Here is a 25,788-nt window from a genome sequence, read left to right as displayed (position 1 = left end):
TTTCCTCTATAGTGTCTCCACCACAGGCCATCCGTCCTGACTTGAAAATGGGGAGGGAAATGATGATGAACGGGGAAAACTCAGAGGATGGGGTATTCTATCTCACATCAAGTTCGTGTCCGAATTTCCTCTACAGCATCTCCACCAAAGGCCATCCATCCTGATTCGAACATGATCAGCAACAGAGGACTCAGAGTCATCTTTGAAATTCTTCCAGGTGTTAGAAATTTTGTGTATTATTATTATTGAGCCTACAACTTTCATCTACCAGTCTCAATTCAATCCTCGGGATCATACAGGCATAATCTGGCTCTCTTCCACGTGACAGACAAATATTTGAACAGAGTTGACTCCCCTGGGCCTGCTTTCCCACCTCCCACCCCCTGACCACTACCACCCCGCCGCAATAAGCATCCCCAGTCCCTCCGACTCTACCTCACATGACATTTTTTTGAAATACTCTTCTTTGTCATCCTGAGTACTTTCTTCCAAACGGTCTCCAATTTGTCAGTATCTCTCCTGGGGCTGGACTCCCAGGTCTGAACACAGTATTTGAGGTGTGATGTGATCAAATCTGAGGGCTTTCCAGGTGGCACTAGGGGTAAAGAACCACCTGCCAATGCAGGAGACATAAGAGACGTGGGTTCAATTTCTGGGTTGGAAAGGTGCTCTGGAGGAGGGCGTGGCAAGCCACTCCAGAGAATCCCTGGAGAATTCTACAGACAGAGGAGCCTGGAGGGCTACAGTCCATAGTATCGCAGAAAGTGAGACATGACTGAAGTGACTTAGCACAGCACATGCACGTGATCAGATCCACTAGGAGAAAGATGATCTTCTTTTAGGGTAATTGTAAATCAATGCAAATTATGATCGCATGTATCTTCCTATCACAAAACTGAATCATAACTTAAAACCCTGAAACCTTTTCCATATTCGCTCTAAGTCATGCCATCCCATAGCTACAAACTTAGTTTGTGGAGTCAAGGAAAGAATCATACATACATTTATCCCAATTAAATTGCATCTGAGCAAGCAAATATTACCAGTCACATTTTGGACATTCTGCAAATCTAATCAGTAAGTCTTCCATATTCTCACCCAAATTATTAAAAAATATGCTGAATTAGACACAACCCTATGACAGTCCTGGAGAAGGCAATGGCACCTCACTCCAGTACTCTTGCCTGGAAAATCCCATGGACGGAGGAGCCTGGAAGGCTGCAGTCCATGGGGTCGCTAAGAGTCAGATACGACTGAGCAACTTCCCTTTCACTTTTCACTTTCATGCATTGGAGAAGGAAATGGCAACCCACTCCAGTGTTCTTGCCTGGAGAATCCCAGGGACGGGGGAGCCTGGTGGGCTGCCGTCTATGGGGTCGCACAGAGTCAGACACAACTGAAGCGACTTAGCAGCAGCAGCAGCAGCAGCAGCAGCTATGACAGTTCATTAGGGACTTCCATGACTAACTGCATCCTTCACATAACTACTCATAAGTCCACCTGGCAGTTCACCAAGTTGTAGTCTTGTCTTCAAAACTGTCATCAGGAGGCTAAATGGATTGTTGAAATCCAAAGGAGAGTAACAATAACTAACATTTATTGAGCTTTCTGATGTGCTGGGCTCTTCCCCATGATACTCTTGTGTTGACCCCCAGGTATGACACTTTTCTTATGTTCAGTCTAGTAATTCTCAAAAAATAATAGTAATAATAATAAGGTTGTTCTTCCATGGCTTGCCTTTAGGGAACCCATACTGGCTCCTTTTTATAAGGGTTCAAACACAATTATTTTAATGATTCATTTAATCATTTCAGATCTTTATCCAAGATCAGTGCATACACTGCAGAAACCATAACTCTTATCATTAAAAAAAAAAAACCTCAAGATTTGCAGTTGCCTGTTTCCAGGTTCCTAGCACCTCTCCCACGACAACAGCTCCTCAAAGCTGCTGCTGACAGAGGCACAGCAGGCTTAAACCCATCTCTCTGAGCCAACAGGATCAGATATCCAAGTTAACTCTTGAAATCTTTCTACCCATCTTGGGCTTCAAGTTTCTTTTATTAATTCTTTCTTCTTTCTAAACTAAGGATCGTTCTCCTTGTCAGATTTAAGAGAAGCAAAGTACAATTTTATCAGCTTCCCTTTCTCTTTGACTTAGCTCTGTTTATTTAAAACCTCAACCTTTTCCCAAAAATAAATTAAGACTGCTCTGTCATCTGTTGTCATCACTCTATTCATCCGTAATGACAAGGTTATCCTTCCTTTTTTCTCTCTTTGCTCCAAAACTAACACCAAAAAAAAAAATACTTTCTTGTTCTTTGCATTATTCACAGGCCTCAACCCATTTTGGATCTTAGCCCTCCTGATATAATTGTTATAGCCACATGCCACTTTTATGTTTATCTATGGATATTTCTTCTTTCATTTTCTGTGTATTTTTAAAACTCTGAATGCAATAGATCACTCAAAATTGTTTTGTAAAAATTGGGGAGAATTTGGGGTATGCCACATCCCTGAAACTTCCTTCTATTTAGAATTTTGAGATACATGCTATCTATCTATCTATATATATATATATTTTTTTTTACAAACTTTTGATCTTTTCCTTCCTAAAATGTTCAATGATCCGCTCACAGGTTCTTCTGTCATTTCTTCAGAGTCACTATTATCTAATTTCTTTTTGTTGGGCATGGCTCAGATCAGAGTCCTCAATCTTTACTATACTAATAAGCTTCTAAGGGTAGAAATGGTCAGTAAAGTAAGAACTGATTAAATTCTCCCCCCCCCCCTTTTTTTTTTTGGCTGAATGAGACCATCTGGCATGTAGTTGAGCAGTGCAAATCCTGCATTGTTCCTTTATCACAGCTCCAGCCTACTTCTCTGAGCAATGTAGAAGAGGTTTCCTTGTGTCCCCAGTCCGGCCTGGCTGGCTGGAGTACACTGTTCCTCATTCCTGTGCCAGAGATGCTGGAGACTAACTTTATGGCCTCAGATGTCCCAACAGGGTAAAGTTCATGGAGACTAACTGACCTTGAGATGTTATCACAAATAAAAGGAATACAAGGTGAAGATTTGGTGGGATGAGTCAGAAAACTTCCAGCTATCTTTTCTCTGGCCTTTCTGATGTGTCCCACGACAATAAACCATCAAAGTCTTATCAGACATTCTCTTCTCCTCCTTTTGAAAGACTTCTGGTTTCAGGTTAGAACCCTCTGAATCTGTGCTCTCAGTCTCTCTCATCAAACCGTTCCTCCCAGTTCAGCGAGGGACACTCTGGCCATAGTCATTTTCGCCACTCTGAGTCTGTGTTCTTGTATTTCACCAGGTACCTGTTAACTGTTGTTATGAATGGGTAGCACTGCAAAGAGGCAAAGAGCGAAGGCTCCAGAATTAGACCACCTCAGCTCAAGTCTTACCTCTGCAACTTAGCCATATGGTTGTAAAGGGAAACCTATTTCTCTTCTCCATGACTCAGTTTTTTCAACTCTAAAATGAGAGTCATCTAATAGGGTTGTTAGAAGAAAAAAGATAACGTGTAAAACACTTAGCAAAGTGGCCAGAACATGATAAACACTCAGTAAACTCTAGTTACCTTGGGAAATGAGTGTTTTTACCAAAAACAAATAATTTTTCACATTTTTTCATGACATTTAATAGCAGCCACAGCAAATCAAAAGAATGAACATTATGGAACTTTTTTCAATGCAAGATTTAAATTCTTCACAGGTCATGGTGGTGAAATCATTGTCCAAAAAATCTATTTCATTCTTTGACACACTTACTAATTAACCATTTGCCCCTCATGCCACATTTTATTTCCAAAGTCCAAATTTTCAGGTGGGAGAATGGGTAAAAAACATTACCTGTGACCACCAGCCAAATGGTTTTTCGGCAAGACATCATCATTTTTAAAGATGCCTTTTAAGTTCTCCACACCTAGAAGGTATCAGCCTAACACAGGGTAGTTATCATTGAGAGGGCTCACTCAGCCTTGGCAGGCTTCACTTCATACACCCAGTGTGAGCTTAGGAAGACAGCATGATGTATGATAAAGTCAGTCACCAATCATAAGACAGCATGATATATGATAAAGTCAGACACCAATCATAGCAGCTAAGTCCCTTCCCCCTGACAGCAGTGGCAGATTTTCTCTGGTCACCTATTACTTGTGGATTTTCCTTATTATTTATTATTGCAGGAAGATCCAGATGCTAATATCATGCCAGATGACCCTAAGAAAATAGGACTTGAGAAATGAATAAAAGGCAAAAGGCAATGGTACTAATCCAGAGAGAAGGTCAACTGGAAAAGAGAAGAAAAAGGTTATAAGCAATTATGTTTAGGAGGAATCTAGGCCTTGGAGACTGATTATTTTGTGAAAGGCAAGAAGACAGTAAGGTCACAGAAAAATATAAGGTTTCAGCGTTGGGTGTTTGGGGCAAAAGTTAAAGAACTGGCAATGGCCAGTAGACTTGGGTGATGCACAGTAGCAGGATCATGGTCGTTGGTGGGGACAGAGGAGCCCAGAAGGAGAGGGATTGACTAAAGGGAGTGTTTATCCAAGAAGGGGCCTCCATCTGAATCAGAGAAGACTGCACGAGATAATATCAAGATAACACGCTGCGGTTTATGAAAAAGTGGCTTTTTAAAAAAATCCTAGGCACAGCACCCCACTCCAGTACTCTTGCCTGGAAAATCCCATGGGCAGAGGAGCCTGGTGGGCTGCAGTCCATGGGGTCGCTAGGAGTCGGACACGACTGAGCAACTTCACTTTCATGCATTGGAGAAGGAAATAGCAACCCACTCCAGTATTCTTGCCTGGAGAATCCCAGGGATGGGGGAGCCTGGTGGGCTGCCGTCTATGGGGTTGCACAGAGTCGGACATGACTGAAGTGACTTAGCAGTAGCAGTAGCAATAATAATATATCTATTCTTAAATGTGCTAAGCTACTTCAGTCATGTCTGACTCTTTGAAACCCCATGGACTGTAGCCCACCAGGCTCCTCTGTCCATGGGATTCTCCAGGCAAGAATACTGGAGTGGGTTGCCATCTCCTTCTCCAGGGAGTCTTCCTGATCCAGGGATAGAAGCCACGTCTTTTATGTCTCCTGCACTGGCAGGCAGGTTCTTCACCACGAGCGCCACCTGGGAAGTCCAAGGCTTACTATTAATTATCTAATCTTAAATAAGCTAAAATTCCTAAATAACTCATTTATTTAAATCAAAAAATAACTCAAGGAAACACACCAAGCAAATAATAATAAGGCAATACACAAATGTGGTAAAATAATGAAAATCATGCATAAATAAAATAGAATAAAATTATAGATAAAATAAAATTCTCACAGTAGAAAAAGACACAGAGAGTAGAAGAAACCTAAATGGAGCACAGGTTACAAAATTCACCCAGTCCTGATCCCCGGGCTACAGTTCTTGACTCTCTCAAGATGGTAACAAGACGACATTTGGTCAGTTTCTGAAAGCCCCAAGGTTCTTTTATTCCTTAAAACTTTTTCTTTTCTTCCCAGAGCTGCAATTAGGTCTGAGACTAAAAGTTTGTAAAAAACAGAAGTCCTTTTTTCCCAGACAAGCAACTTCACGTGAAAGGCCGTTTTTCAGGATGAACCCTCTCACAAACCTTGGCCCATGCTGAGCCACATCTTCACACTTAAACGTTCTCAACTCTCACAACTTTGTTTCCAACGTAAGTAGTGCTTTACCTTTAGAGATATCCGCTTGGCTATTTTTGAATCACCTATGGGCTGTGCGCCTTCCAAAGGCTTACTTGATTCACTTGCTGACTGAACTTCTGAAGCTTCCTGAGGTTTAAATAATACGCTTTCTGCATCTGAGGTTCCCCATTCCAATACATCCTCTTGTTCAATCTGGAAAATACTTGATACAGTTTCGGGAAGCTTCTCAAGCACATTCTGTTGGGAAACATAAATGCACAAACGTGCTTTTTTATTGGCCCTTCCAAAGTTTTAAGTTATGCAATGTTTTCTCTCTGACAACAAACTGAGTATGAAAAATGCATGATTGAAATTAAGCAGAAATAATAAACTTCCTCTGAAAGACTGAGGAAGAGAAACTCACACTGGACTTAAGAAAAATGTGAAGCTTGGCAAATTATTTTCCTTGGCCCTTGTCTCAAAACATATTGCTACCCCACCCGTATGATGCAACAACTCTAAGGAAACAATAAGACTCTAATCTTACCCTGATTCTTCCCCACACTTAGACAGAATCAAGCCCATTGAAATATCCAACCTCTCCCCAATCTGAGGTTCTTTCATCCTAAACAATGAGATTCCTGCTAGCCAAATGCTCTTGTAGAAGCATGACTTCAGTCTCTCAGAGAAGGGTTCACCCAGAGCCCCAAGAAGACCACCCAGATACCCCAGCTCCATGCCAAGCCCTAATGAAAAAACAAAATATCATTCCTACACCTGTTTTGTGTTTCTTAAAAACATCTCACTTAATATCTACCTCACTGAGCCTCAAAGAAAGTACCTCTACAGACATATTTTGGGTATTATCCAATTTAGACCAAGATTATTGGGGATTATGAGCACTGCCTCAAATTAACAGATGATAAAACCAGTCTGATTTACACAGAATCTGAATTTTATAGAATGACTTGAAAACGCAATTGTATCCCTTTTCTCTCTGACATACTCATTTGATAATAAGTAAGTTCAATTCAGTTCAGTCACTCAGTCGTGTCTGACTCTGCAGCCCCATGGACTGCAACACACCAGGCCTCCCTGTTCACCACTAACTCCTGGAGTCTGCTCAAACTCATGCCCATCGAGTCAGTGATGCCGTCCAACCATCTCATTCTCTGTAGTCCAAATAAGGGGTAAAGATGGTGAATAGTACCAAATACTCTTTAAGTTTCTTTATTATGCAATAAAGGATAGCAAAACAAAGAAATGTACTTTTGTGAAACATAACTTTAATCTGGAGCTCATGTTTTTACAAAGCTACTCAGTGGTACTGGAGAAAGAGTAAGAGCTTAGGACTATGTAGGACTTAATTCAAATCCTGGATCTATTAACAGATGTGTAATCTTGGTCAAATTATTTAACCCTTTTTAACCTCATCTTCCTCACTGGTGAAAAGGTTTAAAAAAGTCCTTCCATAAAACGACAGGATAGACACACAAAAGGTAATATGTCTTATGGGCTTATACTGTCTACCTCTGCCAAACTCACTCATTTTATGTTCCATAACTTTTGGAACTGCTCATCACTCCCTTGCTTTTCACTCTTTCTGCTCCTGGCTTTCTCAGCATACATTCCCAGGATCTGGCTGGGGAGACTGAACACATGAAGGTGCCACCCTCCAAAATAGAAAACGGAGAAGAAAAGCTTGAGGGGCAATGGTCATCCCCCAGCTGCAACTGACCGTCTCAGGACTCTGCCTCACCTACCCACAAAGCTATTACTGATCTGATCACTGCCCTGTGATCCGCTCTATTGTAGCACGTATCATCCTATAGTATATGCATCAAGTAACCATCGTAACTGTCGACACATAGCAGCATTATCTCATACAATTTTCATCTTCACCTCAACTCCATTAAGTAGGAACTGTCCACAACCCCATTGTATGGATGAAGAAATGGGCATAATGAAGTTAAGTAACCTGCCCAAGGCCATAATGAGAGTAAGTCTAAGGGATAGGTAGAATGAATAGATAGAGTTCTGTTCTTTGATACAGAGCAGGAACCCCAAAAACGTGTTAGGAATTAAAGGTACCATAGAGGAGCTTTTTTTTTTTTTTTCTAACCATGGCTAGGTATCAAACTTAAAAGATAAAGAAGTGGTAAACTTAATAAAAGCTAAAGAAAAGATAAACTTAAAAGATCTAAACAAGTGGTAAGCTTCCTCTTAAAAAACCAGTGGCCAGGAGAGGTCCAGAGATTGCTTATAAATGTCAAAGCTGAGGGTATGGTTCCTAGAGAATTACAAAACAATTGATATTTTTGTTTAAACCTTTCTTTTAACAATCAAGATGGTGTATAAGCTAGGTATCTGAAACTAGCCTTTTTCACAGCTTCCTTCAAAATGGAATAATATTTTCTCTTACTTTATAAGAATATTCACTGAATGGTATTATGTCAAGTTTATTCTATGAGTGAATGTTTCTAATTTTCTGAACCTAAGTGATCTTGCAGTTTCAGTTTACTATTTACCTGTTACAAGCTTACAGGTCTGATATCTACCTGTAAATGGTGTCACCTAGAGGCAGCCACCCTAAATGTCAGTTTTAAGCCCATAGCATATGTGGTAAGGCTCCAGAATGGATTTATCCACATTCTAGTGCCACACATGCTGGGTATTGAGACACACGAAGAGACTACGAAGGGGAAAAGTGCAGGATCTCCACCCAGAAGGGTCTCCAACTCTAGTAGTCAACCTCTTGCGGTATCTCTAAAGTTATAAGATCCATGGTTTTTGTGAAAAGATTCAGTACATTTTCTAAACATGATATATCATCCAAAAAATAACTGTGATCTGAATTTTTATGTATGTAGAATCATATTTTCAGGAACTAAAGGAGCTTGTTATCTAATGATATCATTTTATGAATCCTTTGTAAAAGACTGATCATCGTGCCATTGTTTATTTCATATAAATATGGGTTTCTATACACAGGGAGACATTTCCCATTCACAGGGAATATGTTCCAGATTCCTTGGAGTCCCATAAGTATTTTGCCGGTGATGGATGAAAAGAACGTTCTACTTCTGAAACAAACTTCTATCACCACGTGTCTGTCTTTCTCTACAAAATGCTCCCCTTATCAGTGCTCTTCACAATTCTTCCACCTAAATAAAGAATAAGGGGATGCTTTCTTAAAAACTAAAAACTTATAATTTCTCCAGCTACTTTATAGATATAAATGTGTTCAGAGCAGAAGAACTGTTAAAAATCTTTTCTTTCTGAAGAGTTTTGAGCCTTAGCAGAGAATATCTGTGATAGGCAAAAATGGTGAGTCAAAATAGCCAAGACTCCCCATATGGTATTAGATTAGATGTGTTTATAGTTAAACACGCCTCTAAAATAAATCAGAGGAGATTTTTTTTTAACTCTCTAGATAAAACATTAAAGCAACAGAAGCAGACTATTACTTTAAAATAGGTGAAGAGGACTTTTATTAAACACATTACCATTTGAGTTTCCTTAATACTTATCTGTGGTCCTTGCTCTGCTTGCATTTGAGGTGATTTCTGCCAGTACATTTTTCCCATTAAAGAAATATCCTTGAAGGAGGAAAAGAAAATAATTAAAATAATGTCAATTTTTAAATTTTATTTATTTTTTAATTGAAGGATAATTGCTTTACAGAATTTTGTTGTTTTCTGTCAAACCTCAACATGAATCAATCATACCTATAGCCCCTCCTTTTTGAACCTCCCTCCCATCTCCCTCCCCATCTCACCCACCCCTCTAGGTTGATACAGAGCCCTTGTTTGAGTTTCCTGAGACATACAGCAAATTCCCATTGGCTACCTATTTTACATTTGGTAATGTAAGTTAACAATGTCAGTTTTAAAGATCACTGAGGCATATTATTCAGTGCAATTAAATGCTAGTCAGTATAACGCAGTAAATGAGAAGACAAAACCAAAGACACAGTAAAAATATTTTGTCTATCATTTCAATGTAAGACTTTTTAAATTACTGACCTCTATAGATATATCATCAGGCTTCATATAACAATTAGGTAATATTAAATCAGATATTATAAATCACTGCTCTTAAATGGCTGCACAAGAAATTTAAAATCAAAAGTAAAATTTAACCTAACCAAGAACAAGAAGGAATATAAATATACTTTAAATGTTAATGGGTAGAACTCCTAGTGCCATTTTCATCATTACTAATGCTCACTGCTATGATATACCCTCAACTCAGCTGAAGTGCTAAGAAACAGCACCCCACAGTGTCTAACAGTGAACAGGAATGAAGAGACCCAGCTTCTGCCCAAACTGCAAAGTCACACACCAGAAAGCAGCAGGCAAGTTATCTTGTTTCCCTTTACCTCAGTTTTATCACCTTAAAATGGACATTCCTGACTTTTTAAGGCCCCTTTCTCCTCTGGACTTTTAGTAATGTCAGTAGCAAAATCTGAACATTCTTTGTACTTTACAATGCTGCTTTTCTACCTTTCCTTTGCTTCCTTAGAAAGATGCAACTGAGGTTACTGGCTTATACGTCTGTCCTCTTGTCATAAATAACTATAAAACTGGACAAAATATAAGGACAATTCTTTTACGGTTGGACAACAGGAAATGCAAGACTATAATGGCTAAGAGAATGGAAACAAAAAACATTATGAGCTAAATCACCCCACATTTCTGCCTCACACAATTTTCAGACCACAACACAAGGAGAGAGAAATCACACAGAACCCAGGAACCTCACTGAGTTGCAGAGACAGAAATTAGAGAAGGAAGACAGAGAGGGTAGAATTCGTAGGACACAGAATGGGGAGGAGGGAGCTGCACAGATAAACAGCTCCAGAAATCTGCAATAGAATCCTTGAGTCTTTGGCTGAATATCAATCTGCTCAGGAAAATGGTGAAACCCACGAGGCCAAACAAATAAAAACTGCCAGGGGGAAAAAAAGTAATCGCCAAAAAGACGACGTCATAATTCCCAGACTTCACACAGTGCTCGCTCAGTCATGTCCAACTCTTTGCAACCCCATGGACTAGCCTGCCAGGCTCCTCGGTCCGTGGGATTTTCCAGGCAAGAATACTGGAGTAGGTTGCCATTTCCTTCTCCAGGGGATCTCCCCTACTCAAGGATCTAACCCAGATCTCCCACACTGCAGGCAGACTCTTTACTGTCTGAGTCATCAGGGAAAGATAGCGCTAAGCTGTGTCCAACTCTTGTGATCCCATGAACTGTAGCCTACCAGGCTCCTCTGTCCATGGGATTCTCCAGGCAAGAATACTAGAGTGGGCTGCCTCCACACAATGCTAGGAATCATCAGATCTCCCATTAGACATTCTGAATATATGGTACATTCATTACAAACCTCAGACGGATCATGTATTAGCCCTAGAGTAAAAACTTCTTTGGACATAAAAAAAATCTTAAATACTTTAAAAGATCAAGCTGATCTTCAAGTAGCTTAACTGCCTAACAGAGCAAACTCCAGATCTTTTTAAAGGAAAACGACAAAATCCAGTACTCTACAATGGAAAATTCACCATGTTCAACACCTAATCAAAAGTTACTACTTACATGAAGAAGCATGAATAGGTAACATATAACCAGAAGAAAAATAAACAGAAAAAGACCCAGAAATGACAGAGACATTGAAATTAAGAGGTAAGAATCTTGAAACTTCTAATATAAATATTACAAATTTTCAAAGACGTAAATATAATGAGGAGCAAATATAGGCTAAAGACAGAATCAAACGGAATGACTAGATAAAATGTCCACTACCTGAGACAAAATTTTCACTGAGTGGCATGAAAACCAGAGAAAACATTGCAGAAGAAAAGATCAGTTAATGTGAAGACACAGCAAAAGAAGTCACACAAAGTAAATCACTGAGAGAAATAAAAACCAAAACAAAATTCACAAAACACTCACACTAACATATATTTAATTAGAGTCACAGAAAGCAGAATATGAAGAGAGCAGAAAATATTTGTATAAAAAATAGCCAGATTTTTAAGCCCCCAGTACAAAAAGTTCTATCAACTGTAAGCAAAAATATACAACAAACACATTATCATAAAAATGAAAAAAAAGTAATAAACAAAAAAATCTTAGAAGCATCCAAAGACACATTAATTACAAAGACACAAAGAATTATGGCAACTAATTCCCAGGAGGCTCAGTGGTAAAGAATCCACCTGCCAATGCAGGAGATGCAAGAGACACTGATTCAATCCCTGAATCAGGTAGATTCCCTGGAAGAGGGTATGGCAACCCACTCCAGTGCTCTTGCCTGGAAAATTCCATGAACAAAGGAGCCTGGTGGGCTACCGTCCAGGGGGTTGCAAAGAACCAAACACAACTCAGTATACAGGCAGACAGACAGAATTACCACAAAGTAACACTGCAGGCTTCTTGTCAGAACAGTGTAAGACAGAAGACAAGGAAGCAACATATTTAGAGCACTGGTACAGAAGAACTGTACAAAAAAGATCTTCACGACCCATATAATCACGATGGTGTGATCACTGACCTAGAGCCAGACATCCTGGAATGTGAAGTCAAGTGGGCCTTAGAAAGCATCACTACGAACAAAGCTAGTGGAGGTGATGGAATTCCAGTTGAGCTATTCCAAATCCTGAAAGATGATGCTGTGAAAGTGCTGCACTCAATATGCCAGCAAATTGGGAAAACTCAGCAGTGGCCACAGGACTGGAAAAGGTCAGTTTTCATTTCAATCCCAAAGAAAGGCAATGCCAAAGAATGCTCAAACTCCCGCACAATTGCACTCATCTCACACGCTAGTAAACTAAAGCTCAAAATTCTCCAAGCCAGGCTTCAGCAATATGTGAACCGTGAACTTCCAGATGTTCAAGCTGGTTTTAGAAAAGGCAGAGGAACCAGAGATCAAATTGCCAACATCCGCTGGATCATGGAACAAGCAAGAGACTTCCAGAAAAACATCTATTTCTGCTTTATTGACTATGCCAAAGCCTTTGACTGTGTGGATCACAATAAACTGTGGAAAATTCTGAAAGAGATGGGAATACCAGACCACCTGATCTGCCTCTTGAGAAATTTGTATGCAGGTCAGGAAGCAACAGTTAGAACTGGACATGGAACAACAGACTGGTTCCAAATAGGAAAAGGAGTTCGTCCAGGCTGTATATTGTCACCCTGTTTATTTAACTTATATGCAGAGTACATCATGAGAAACGCTGGACTGGAAGAAACACAAACTGGAATGAAGATTGCCGGGAGAAATATTAATAACCTCAAATATGCAGATGACACCACCCTCATGGCAGAAAGTGAAAAGGAACTCAAAAGCCTCTTGATGAAAGTGAAAGTGGAGAGTGAAAAAGTTGGCTTAAAGCTCAACATTCAGAAAACGAAGATCATAGCATCTGGTCCCACCACTTCATGGGAAATAGATGGGGAAACAGTGGAAACAGTGTCAGACTTTATTTTTCTGGGCTCCAAAATCACTGCAGATGGTGACTGCAGCCATGAAATTAAAAGACTCTTAATCCTTGGAAGGAAAGTTATGACCAACCTAGATAGCATATTGAAAAGCAGAGACATTACTTTGCCAACAAAGGTCCGTCTAGTCAAGGCTATGGTTTTTCCTGTGGTCATGTATGGATGTGAGAGTTGAACTGTGAAGAAGGCTGAGCACCAAAGAATTGATGCTTTTGAACTACGGTGCTGGAGAAGACTCTTGAGAGTCCCTTGGACTGCAAGGAGATCCAACCAGTCCATTCTGAAGGAGATCAGCCCTGGGATTTCTTTGGAAGGAATGATGTTAAAGCTGAAACTCCAGTACTTTGGCCACCTCATGCGAAGAGTTGACTCATTGGAAAAGACTCTGATGCTGGGAGGGATTGGGGGCAGGAGGAGAAGGGGACGACAGAGGATGAGATGGCTGGATGGCATCACTGACTTGATGGACATGAGTCTCAGTGAACTCTGGGAGTTTGTGATGGACAGGGAGGCCTGGCATGCTGCGATTCATGGGGTCGCAAAGAGTCGCACACGACTGAGCGACTGATCTGATCTGACTGAAAGAAAACAACCGTCCACACAGAATTCCATATCCAGCTAAAATATCTTTTAAAACTGAAGGTGGAATACTTTTGTAGCAATCAAAAGGTGAAAAGTTTGATTGCCATCAAAGCTGCATTACAAGAAATGTTAAAGGAAATTCTTCAAGCAGAAGGAGCAAAACTTGAATGCATACAGTGAAAATAAATTATAAAATGATTTTAAAAGTGGGTAAATAAAAAATATACCCTCCCATTTTGAAGTTTTTAAAATATAATAGACTATTTAAAAATGATACATTTTGAGATTTATAACATACATAGAAGTGAAGTATGCACTAATGAGATAACAATAATAGGAGAGGGGAAAAAGAAGTATACATCTCTAAGTTTCTTATACTATACACTATTTAGTGGAATAAGCTAGATATAGTTATTGTAAATCCCATGCTGCTGCTGCTGCTGAGTCACTTCAGTCATGTCCAACTCTGTGCGACCCCATAGATGGCAGCCCACCAGGCTCCTCCATCCCTGGGATTCTCCAGGCAAGAATACTGGAATGGGTTGCCATTTCCTTCTCCAATGCATGCATGCACGCTAAGTCGCTTCAGTCATGTCTGACTCTGTGCAACTCCATGGACAGCAGCCCACCAGGCTCCTCTGTCCACAGGACTCTCCAGGCAAGAACACTGGAGTGGGTTGCCATTTCCTGCTCTTGTAAATCCCATAGCATCCACTAAAAGAATAAAACAAAAAGGTAAGTAAACTAACAGTATGAAATAGCATGAAAGGCTTTAAAAAAAAAAAAAGAAGGCAGGTAAAGTAGAAAAGGGGGGCAAACAACAAATGCAAAAAATAGAAACCAAATAGCAAGATATAAATATCTTTATAATTTATACATATAAAGTTTTTAAAAACATATAATTTATATATATAATGTATATAAGATATAAATATCAATAATGACTGGTGGCTCAATACCAAAGAATCCGCCCGCAATGCAGGACACATGGGTTCGATCCCTGGATCAGGAAGGTCCGCTAGAGAAGAAAATGGCAACCTACTTCATTTTTCTTGCCTGGAGAATCCATGGACACAGTAGCCTGGTGGGCTACAGTCCATGGGGTTACAAAGAGTTGGACACGACTTAGCGACTAACACTTCCATTTCAATAATTGCATGTAAATGGTGCTAAATAGTCCAAATAAAAGACAAAGACTGTCACATTGCAGAAAAAACAAGATCCTACTTTATGATTGCTATGGGAAACCTACTTTAAGTATAAAGACACTGGTTAAAGGCAAAAGGATGAAGAAAAATAAAACATGAAAATACCAAGATAAAACAGAACTGATTATATTAACATCAGACAAAGCAGACTTCAAAACAAGAAGTATTAGAAAGAAAAATAGGGTTACTGCATCATAAACAAAAAGAGCATCAAGTCCCTCAGAAAACATAATAGTATGCACTGATGACAAAGCTTCAAAGGGCATAAAACAAAAACTAAAAGAATTCAAAACAGAAATTAAAAAAACATACTATTACAGTTAGAAATTTCAAACAAAGACTATGTGGCTCCAGAGACTACATTTTTTTTTTAATTTAATAACTAAACAGTCAATTTGAAATACGAACAACTACAAAAAATTCTTTACAACCTTTTAGGTTTATAAAGACATCATTAAAATATAAAAACATGACAACAACAGACATCAAATTCAGGATACCATTCCCATCTGAGGTGGAAGAGAATTACTGGAAAGAGATACATAAGAGGGTGCTACTTTACTTGCAATTTTCTATTTATTTAAACAATCTGAAGTAAATGTGGTAAAAAATAAATAAATTTTGAAAAATCTGAGTGTTTAGTATTTATTCTACAATTAAAATATTTCCTGATAAAAAAAGAAATCTCTCAACATATTTAATGTAGGTAGCATAAAAATGTCAAAGATGGATAAAAACATCTTACTAAAGAAACCTACAGCTTGCATCACTTGTAAAACATAAATGCAAAAATCCCAATGAAAATATTTGCAAATCAAACTAATCAGCATATTGAGAAACAAGGCATCTTGGCAAGGGATATTTGTACATCAATATTCATAGTAACACTATTCACAATCACCAAAAAGTAGAAACAAGCTGAATGTCTATAAATAGAATGGAATACTTTTCAGCCAAAAAAAGAAGTGACATACTAACATATGTCACAACACAAATGAACGTCAAAACTATTATGCTAATTGAAAGACAATAGACACAAAAGGTCATATATTTCATGATTCCATTTATATGAAACATCCAGAAGAGGTAAATCCACTGAGTCAGAAAACCAACGTGTGGCTGCCAGGCGCTGGAGGGAGGGCAATTGACGGGGAGTGACTGCTTAATGTGTGTGGTATATATCCTTTGGGGATAATGAAATATTTTGGAACCAGATGTGGGTGATAGTTACTCAACATTGTAAATATACTGATGCCACTGAACTGTATACTTCAAGATGGTTTATTTTACGTCAATTTCACCTCAGTGTAAAAAAAAAAACGGGATTGGGTTTGATGAGCACTTGAAAATATTCCCTGCTTCTTTGACACTTCCTAATATAGCAATAAAATTTATACCTGATAGTTCTAAAACACTGTCCAATGACAAAAGAACTTCTTTTGTCTGTATTGTAGTAAATTCATAGAAATAAAGACCACATTTGACATTTTTTTAAAGACATGTAATATAAAAATAATGATTTATTAATATCAATTTTGTTAGATCTAAATTTCAGTAACATAAACTGATGTGGAGGTAACAGATAAGAGTTACTATCATGGTAGCCTTAAGTGACAATCCCATGGGATAAGCTGGTTGAGCACACATGCTTTGAAGTCAAAAGTTGCTTCAAGTCTTAATTCAGACACCTTAGGGCAGACTTGAATGAGTTACTTAATCTCTCCAGGCCTTGGTTTTGCAAAATGGAGACAATAATAGTGCATACCTCTTATGTTTATCCTTAGGAATAAAAGAAATAATACATGAAAACAAAAAATATCGTATATGTAATCATACCTATTACTGTTAGCATTGAAATTAAAAAAAAAAAATTCCAGATCTGAAATAAACATAAAATTATAAGAAATAATTTAACCGAATTACTGAGCATTGAAGAGGACATGACTATATGACTAGAAACCCTGAAAGAATCTATTGCAAAAGTATTAGAAATCATATTATTTAGACATAAAATCAATTCACAAAAACAAATTTAGAAAATGAGAAAAGGAAAAAAACCACAAAAAGCAACAAAAATATAAACTACCAAAACAGTGCCTTAACAAATGTGAGGAAAACTAAAAAAGTGAGATATAAAAATTGCCTTGAATCAGAAATTTTGAATGCAGGACTAAAAAGAAAAGCAAAGATAATTTTTTAAAGAAATACGATTAGTGTTTTGCCTAAAAGTGTTTATTTGTTGCTCAGTCGCATCTGACTCTTTGTGACCCCATGGACTGTACCCCGCCAGGCTCCTCTGTCCCTGGGATTTTTCAAGCAAGAATACTGCAGTGGGTTGCCATTTCCTTCTCCAGGGGATCTCCTCGACCCAGGGATCAAACTTGGGTTTCCAGCACTGCAGGTGGATTCTTTACCAACTGAGCCATCAGGGAAGCCCCTTTTACCTAAGAGCAGTATTAATTCCATTTTGTCTCTCCAACTGAGTCAGAAACTATAACAACTAGCATTGTTCTTCATTTTACACAAGGTCTGGCACAGTGTTGAACAAATGCTTTTAAAACTTGAGGACTTAAAAGCTGTGAGCAGTCCAGTTTCACAATCCTAGATACATTTTTCATGTGTTTCTCAGAGCAGTTTCTACCTGTGGTGTCAAACTTAGAACCCAAAACGTCAGAGCTGGAAGGAACCTGAAAGATGAATAAAGTCTGAAGGAAGCCCACATGTCACAGGCACTGAAACCAGAGATTTGCGTGTTCAAAACAAACAGACTGTGGCCTTTTTCCCTAACCTGCTTCCAGCAGAGGAACCAGCAACAGAAGCAGGAGTGTTCCGCTGGCCTGTTAGGCAGGCCCAGGAGTTTTTCAGTCATCTTTAAAAAAGTGATGGGAAGAGCAACTTCCCCCTACCCTTCCTCACGCAATCCAGCTGTCCCCAAATGACGCTGGCCGCCAAGATGGAGGCTGAAAGTGTGTTTCTCCCACATATCCATTTATGGTTTCATCAGCACTTATTCAAGGTGCACTGCCTTTAAATAACTTACTATGAAGTTCAAGTTTCAGAAAGAAGGAAAGAAAAGACATTTTCATGGCCCTAAGCAAATACCTGTCCACACAGGTTATTTTCTTGAGAAACTGCCTTGATTTGCATTGACTTTCTCTTGCTTCCCGCAGGCAAAACCCTGCTGGCATTGGCCTGCAGAGTCCTGCTCACAGGCACAAGAATGTGCCAGAGCTGCTTTGCACTCGTTCTTAACCACATTTTTTTTTTAATTAAACAGTTTATGGGATTGTTCTGGATGGCTGACCCCTGTATTCAGTAAACTGTCACTTCTAAAAAATATGATTAAAAAAAAAAAGAACCTGAATGGCAGCCATATAAGTATAAATATCAAAAACATTCATAGTACCATATGCAAATCTTATTACAAACAGACTCTGATATCCCATGTCCAAGATGGTCCCCAGTGATTTCCATCTGCTGGTAATCATGCCCTTGAGTAGTTGTCCTCCTCAGTAAATACGGCAGACTTGTATCCTTAATAAGCTACAGTGGAAATGACAGTATGTGGCTATGTCATAAAAGATACTGCAAGTCCAACCTTGTTCTCTCTTAGAATACTTGCTCTAGGGGAAGCCAGATGCCATGTCACGAGGACACTCAAGCTGTCCTACGGTGAGGTCCACACGGTAAGGAACTGAGGTCTCCTGGCAGCAGCCTGCACCAAACTGCCAGTCTTGTGTCTGAGGCATCCTGGAACCAGATCCTTTAGTCCCCAACAATCAAGGCTTCAAATGGCAGCCCCCAACAAGGTCTTTGGGCTTCCCAGGTGGCACGAGTGGTAAAGAACACGCCTGCCACCGCAGGAGACATAAGAGACGCACGTTCAATCCCTGGGCCGGGAAGATCCCCTGGAGGAGGGTATGGCAACCCACTCCGGTGTTCTTGCCTGGAGAACCCCATGGACAGAGAAGCCTGGCGGGTTACAGTCCATAGGGTCGCAAAGAATTGGACACGACTGAAGTGACTTAGCACGTGTGCGCGTGCACACACACACACACACACACACACACACACACACACACAGAGTAAGACCTTGACCACAATCCCGTGACCTCGAGTCAGAGTCATCTAGCTAAGCTGCTCCTGACCCACAGAAACTATGTGAAACAATGCATATTCATTGTTTTAAACTGCTAAATTGTGAGGTGATTTGTTACCAAGAAATAACTTTAAAAGCCACTAAAGGTTAAATTCTAATTCTTCAGATATTTCATGGCAGTTCCTAGAGGACCCAAGACTTCAAGAGCTCAAAGCAATTACCATTCCTATTTAGGTAATAATATGTTTTCTTTCCTATTATCTATAATTACATAATTTTTCTTAGCTCTTTTAAAAGATATATACTGCTTAAGAAAGTCCAATAAAAAGGTAAGTATTTTGTGCTAGGTCTTTACAAAAAGTACGTGCATTAGCAATATATACTGGGTGATACTTAATATGCCTTTCTTTGTCCCACATAATTATCCTGTACGTCACGAAATATTATCATCTGACATTTCATTACCTATATCAGCAACTTTAAAAGACACATGCTAAGCACCATTGCTATAGTATTTGAAAACTACAGTTACAGACTTAGAGAGCTTACTTGAAGCAGGATACACCAAGAACATGGTTCTTTGTCCTATTACTAGGCAAAGCCAAGGAAGGAAATTCTGTAAGTCCCCTAAGAAACATAAATCTATAAGTAATAAAAACCCAAACTGTCTTTATTTTAGGCAATGTACAGTCTTTCTTAGTTCAGATGAAGAATGACTAATATCATCCGTAAAGGAGAATCAATAATCCAACTTCTGTTATATATTCCCCAAACCAAATTCAAACTCCTCCAAACTTTTCTCACATGGATCTAGGAGTGGAAATGATTCAGCAGAGTCCGTAAGTATATTCTTAAAGCCTTCTAATATCACTGATATTAATAACATAAATTCTTCAATAATAAAATTCAGGTCTCCAAGTGTAAGCGTATTTTTATTTACAACATTTGACAAATATGTATTTATAGTTAACTCTTAAGTCTGAGAACTATGTGATGTAAGGGATAAAAAGACAAAATATAAATAATCTTGCCTCCAGGTCATTTAGCATTCATTTGATCCATCCTACTAAAAACAGAAAGACAAGTAAGACTTGATTCCAATCACTTAGGTATTCACAGCCTAGACAGATAAATTTAATGGTATGTATGTAAATAACAATAATATATGCCATAAGATAGGTAGAAAGTAAATTTGTACCATGGAGTTAGGGCAAGGAGGGGACAGATTAAATATTTTTAGAATAGAAGGCAGTGTTTCCTTAAAATAGGCATGAGAGAAAGGTAGGATCTAAATGTGTCTGGGGAATACAAAGGGCATTTAGTATGGAAAAATACTCTTTGGGCAGATTTTTGGGTCCTTTCTCTTCCCCAAGGGGCAGGCACACACATGCCACTTACTAAAGATAAGCAGGGTGAGGACAGAGGCTATATTCACACTGGCTCCTTCACTTCCTACCCGCCATGTCTATTTTCAAGGGATGGGAATAAGTCTTTTGGCTGTGTGCTCACTTGATTCTCTAAAATGGCTTTCCTGATAGCCGGATTTCAATTCAAAAGCAAAACCATTCTATTCATCTGGTTTATATGAAGTTGTTAGAACATGTACCACATTATCTACATTCTTACTTTCCCTCCTCCCACTTTGCGAATTTTAGGAGCAAGGAAGTTCATCTGTTGGGGAAAGCAAGGAGCTTACTCAAGTCATCAAGTGATTCAATCAACATTCTCAGTCAGAAGCATCAAAAACAGGCTCTTGTCATATAAGAGGCACTGGGAGACAGGCAAGACTCAGAATCAGTGGGAGAAGGACCAAAGGAGTCACAGGATCAAGAAGCAAGAAATGTCATAATAGTGTTTTAGCAAGAATAGACTTGCCAGCCTTCCTCATGACACAATGGCTCAGAATGAACCTTTACCACTTGTGCCACTACTTGGCACAAGCAATGATGGGCCAATTCCAAGCCCAGAGCTCAAGAGGTCCTGCATTTTACTGTCTTGAGCTTCTGCTGTCACTGTGAGAAAAGCATGCCTGGTCAAACCAATGGGTTCAGGGTGAAAACATGCATGGATATGCCTGCTATACATGTTAGTCCCAAAAGGGAAACCCAGGGGCAGAGCTGCTCCAGTTAAAGCCTCCCGTTGACCCACTGATACATGAATTGGACTTGCAGACCCATATGCAAGTTCAGATCAGATCAAATAACTCCAGCCAAGAGATGTGAGAGCTATAATAATACTGTCATAAGCCACTAGATTCGGAGAGCTGCTGTTACACAGCATTAGCTGACTGATACATCTGGTGATTGACATTAGATTGCAAGAGAAAAGTATGAGGCTAATAAGGTTAAATCATGAAGCACCCTCTAGGTTATCTACACTTTGGAGTTGGGCCCTATCCTGTGATCAGTAGGAATCCAGCCAAATTTTTGTGAGAAATAACACAATAACACCTATCTGGTAAATAAACTTCAGTGAGGGTAAGAACTGGCAGTTGGTCCTGAAGATGTTGAAAGGATTCACATGAAAGCTGATGAGGGCCTAACTTAAGCTACAGTCAGTGGAAATAAGAACATTTAAAAGAATATTCTCTTTAAATTCTCATTCTTGGGACTCTCCTGGTGGTCCAGTGGTTAAGAATCTGTCTTCCAATGCAGGGGATGCAGAATCAATCCCTGGTTGGGAAACTAAGATCCCACACGCTGCAGGGTAACTAAACCCAACTAGAGAGGCCACATCCTACAACTACTGAGCCCACACACTCTATAGAGTCCACGCTCTGCAACAAGAGAAACCCAAGTGCTACAACTTGAGAAGCCCCCAAGTGCCCCAGCTAGAGAGGGCCGGTGTGCCACCATGAAGACCCAACAACAAAATTCGAAAAAAAAAAATTCTCATTCTCCATTCCTTAAGGATATCCTCACAGATCAAAGGAAAATATTAATAAAAAAAATAACCCTCACCTTTTGGAAATACAGGGAGGCTACCTTGAGTCTAAATGGAATTCAGATATGTTTGGACATGCCTGGCAAAGTCTTATGAACAGACTTCCCAAAATCTCATCTGCATGAATATGGAGTCACTTGTGGGAAAAAATAAAAAACCCAGAGAATGAAAAAGCTAAGGCATGATCAGCAGAATCCCACAAGAAAGCCTTTGTCTTCTGAGAGGAGTGACACTTCTGTCTCAAATCTGTCTCCTGGTTCAATCCAACAGAACTCATGTCTGATTCATAGTAGGTATATGACTGGGGAGCACGGGTGTTGTAAGTAAAGAGTAAAAGAATCAACACGTCTTTCTAAGGGATGAAAAAGACCTATTCCCCCTGCTCTAACCAGGGCTAACATGTCTGGTGGACTCAGCAGATACAGTGCCGGGGGCCTGTGATATTTTGAAGACCTACAAAAATGTTTTCATTTTAATTTCTTTTACAATCAGATGAAAATGATACATATAAGAATGAATGTGTAATAATGAATCCAGCCTGAATTCTATTTCTTTTTTATACCAACAGAGTCAAATAATGTAATCTTCAAATATTTTTTGTAATACAAGGACTCCAAAAGCAAAAGTACCTTGGGCCCACTGCTAAGTCGCTTCAGTCGTGTCTGACTCTGTGCGACCCCATAGACAGCGGCCCACCAGGCTCCCCCGTCCCTGGGATTCTCCAGGCAAGAACACTGGAGTGGGTTGCCATTTCCTTCTCCAATGCATGAAAGGGAAAAGTGAAAGTGAAGTCGCTCAGTCGTGTCCAACTCTTCGCGACCCCATGGTCTGCAGCCTACCAGGCTCCTCTGTCCATGGGATTTTCCAGGCAAGAGTACTGGAGTGGGGTACCATTGCCTTCTCCAGCCTTGGGCCCACAAAAGTCATAAATGCAGTCCCGGGACCAGTACAGTATAACCTGAGCGCTCTGAGAGCCCTGAGCTGCGGTGGATGCCACCAGGATGGGAGCTGGGTAAGTGCCCGCCTCCACCTACTCCCTCAGAGGACATGAGCAGAAAATGACAAGGCTGGAGACAGAGAGGGGTTTTAGCAGATTGAGATCAAATGAGTCTGGGGGTATCTTTCTTTATTTCCCCTCCCTTCTCTCCTAAGGGAACCTCTGCCCAGATAAGGCATCCCACAGGCCACATGATAAGAGAGCAACAGCCTGAGAGGAGCAGGAAAACTGCTAGGTGTGGTGACAGGCCCTGGAGAATTTAGACATGTGGAAATAAACTTTAAATCAACTTTCAACTTTTTACAAAGCAGGATCTTGGGCTTCCCTGGTAGCTCAAGTGGTAAAGAATCCTTCTGCCACTGCAGGAGAAGACATGGGTTCAATCCCTGATCCAGGAAGATCCCGCATGCTGTGGAGCAACTAAGCCCATGCACCACAACCACTGAGCCTATGCTCCAGAGCCTGGGAGCCTCACGTGTGGCAACTACTGAAGCCCGCACGTCCTGGAGCCAGTGCTCCACAGCAAGAGAAACCACTGCAACGAGAAGCCTGCACCCATTAACAAAGACCCAGTAAGCCAAAAATTTTAAAAAGAAAAAAAAAAGTAGGATCTCTTTTTGTCAAACAAACTCACGCTTGAAGGCCCAGCAAACAAGTAGATCAAAAGGGAATGCCGGGGGGCTTCCCTGGTGGCTCAGTGGTAGAGAATCCACCTAGCAATACAGGAGACATGAGTTTGCTCCCTGGGTAGAATCCAGGAAGATTCTACATGCCATGGAGCAACTAAACCCGTGAGCCACAACTATTGAGCCTGTGCTCGAGCTGGTGAGCCACAACTACTGAAGCCCTAGAATCCATGCTCAGCAACAGGAGAGCAGCCCCTGCTCGCTACAACTAGAGAAAGCCTACGCAAAGCAACAAAGACCCAGTGCAGCCAAAAATTAAGTTTAAAAAAAAAAGGGAATGTTGCACTTGGGTAAGGACTGATAGAGAGTGCTGGGGGGCCAATGCCCTCTACACTCATTCCTCCCACCCACCTCCATATGATCCCAGGACTCTCTGCTTTGCTAGAAATCACTGCTCTTGGTTAAGCAGAAATATAGATGGGCTAATCGAAAAACATATTTAAATGTATAACTCATTTCGTTTGTAAACTGCTTTGTAATTACATATTCATTTGGCTCCAACAGATTTAACTATATATGTTGGGAGCAGAAGGAGAAAAAGAATCATCTATTTAAATCAAGGCTCTTGTATGTACTTAAGATGACAAGCTTGACTCAGCTGATGCCTCAGTTCCCGATGCAGCCTCAGAGTATGAACATCTCACCTAAGGAGTGTGATTTCAGTTTTAAGTAGATGTACAGCCCCAAAACATTAACCAGCCATGTCATGTTGGGCTCAGCCTAGCTCCCCTGGGCTCACTTGGAGACTGTGTATCTGTCTTGCGGTGTGTGCTGTGTGCTTAGGCCTTCAGTCGTGTCTGACTCTTTTTAACTCCATGGACTCTAGCTTGCCAGGATCCTCTATGGAATTCTCCAGGCAAGAATACTGGGGTGGGTTGCCATTTCCTTCTCCAGGGGATATTCCCAACCCAAGGATCAAACCTGCATCTCTTTCATCTCCTGCATTTGCAGGCAGATTTTTTACCACTGCACCACTGGGAAGCCTGTGTAGCTGTTTTATCTGGCCTCTTGTCCTTTAAGATGCTCAGGGGTAGTTAGAACTGTTCATCATTTTCAATTTAAGTGCTGATTTGGGAACCTGACTCCTCACAGAATAAATCTCTGCATTAAATTTCATAATGGAAATTCTGTGACTTTTCAGTCAATTGTAGAACAAATGACACTGTTTTCTCAAAATTTTATCTGTGTTAATATCATGAACATTATGTCTGAAGCAACTAGCATAAGTAACAAAGCAAAAAGGTTTCAACTTGATAACATGAATAGGAGAACTGATGATTAAGAGTAACCCTTGATTAACCAACTTCTAAGTCTTGGTAATTAATCATCATGTAATTTATATTTCAAAGAAAAATAAACTCTATGTCACCGAATGATTATAGCTTTGTAAGACCAAATTTTAGAGTGGAAGCATAGATGTATTCTCAAAAATGTCATGAGTTTCCATAATCATTCACCTTCATATACATTTCTAAAGTGAAGGCAAAAGAAAGACTTTTTCAGACATCTTATTTATCCAGGGCTTTTCTAAAAACAGAAAGCCAAGACTAGTCAAACCAAGAATACCCTCAACTGCAAGCCTCACCCACTCACACTTTTAAGTAACAATGGCCAAGGTCCCCTCCATCTCTCTTTTGTTCAAAAGAGGAAAACTTGATCACATAAAATGACAGTCTTTCATAATATAATATAAATCAAGATTTGGCAAAAGATGGCCTACCAAATCTGGCCAGTCACCTGTTTTTGTTTGGTCCATGAGCTAAGAATGGTTTTTACATTTTTTAATGAGTTTTAAAAAGCAAAAGAAAAATAACATTTTGTGACATGTAAAAAAATCATGTGAAATTCAAATTTCAATGTCCATTAAAAAAATTTTTATTTCATTGATATTTTTGGAAATTCTTATTCTCTTATTATATAAGTACCTACACATTATTCTTGATTTCACCTCTTGGCCCACAAAGCTTAAACTATTTACTATCTACTATTTACTTTACAGAGCAGTTTGGTGACCCCTGATGTAAATGACTGATAAGTAACAAGAAATCACCACTTTGTGGGGAAAAATGTATTTCTAAAGAGAACCAAAGGAATGAATTTT

At 39.7% G+C, this 25,788-nt stretch overlaps 1 protein-coding gene across 1 annotated transcript in view; it reads right to left on the bottom strand.

Moving 5' to 3' along the window:
* Window positions 1–25,788, bottom strand: part of TTC6 (tetratricopeptide repeat domain 6) — a 186,172-nt gene that overhangs the window by 124,718 nt on the left and 35,666 nt on the right. The window contains exons 2-3 of the mRNA XM_027521191.1: window positions 9,179–9,271; window positions 5,721–5,930 (exon numbers count right to left, since the gene is read on the bottom strand). Coding sequence (XP_027376992.1) covers window positions 5,721–5,930; window positions 9,179–9,271 — 303 coding nt within the window. The remainder of the gene's footprint in view (window positions 1–5,720; window positions 5,931–9,178; window positions 9,272–25,788) is intronic.

Source organism: Bos indicus x Bos taurus, chromosome 21 (genome assembly GCF_003369695.1).
Source record: "Bos indicus x Bos taurus breed Angus x Brahman F1 hybrid chromosome 21, Bos_hybrid_MaternalHap_v2.0, whole genome shotgun sequence".
Taxonomy (NCBI): domain Eukaryota; kingdom Metazoa; phylum Chordata; class Mammalia; order Artiodactyla; family Bovidae; genus Bos; species Bos indicus x Bos taurus.
The sequence above is the reverse complement of the archived record's forward strand: the minus strand, read 5'-3'. Positions and strand labels throughout refer to the sequence as shown.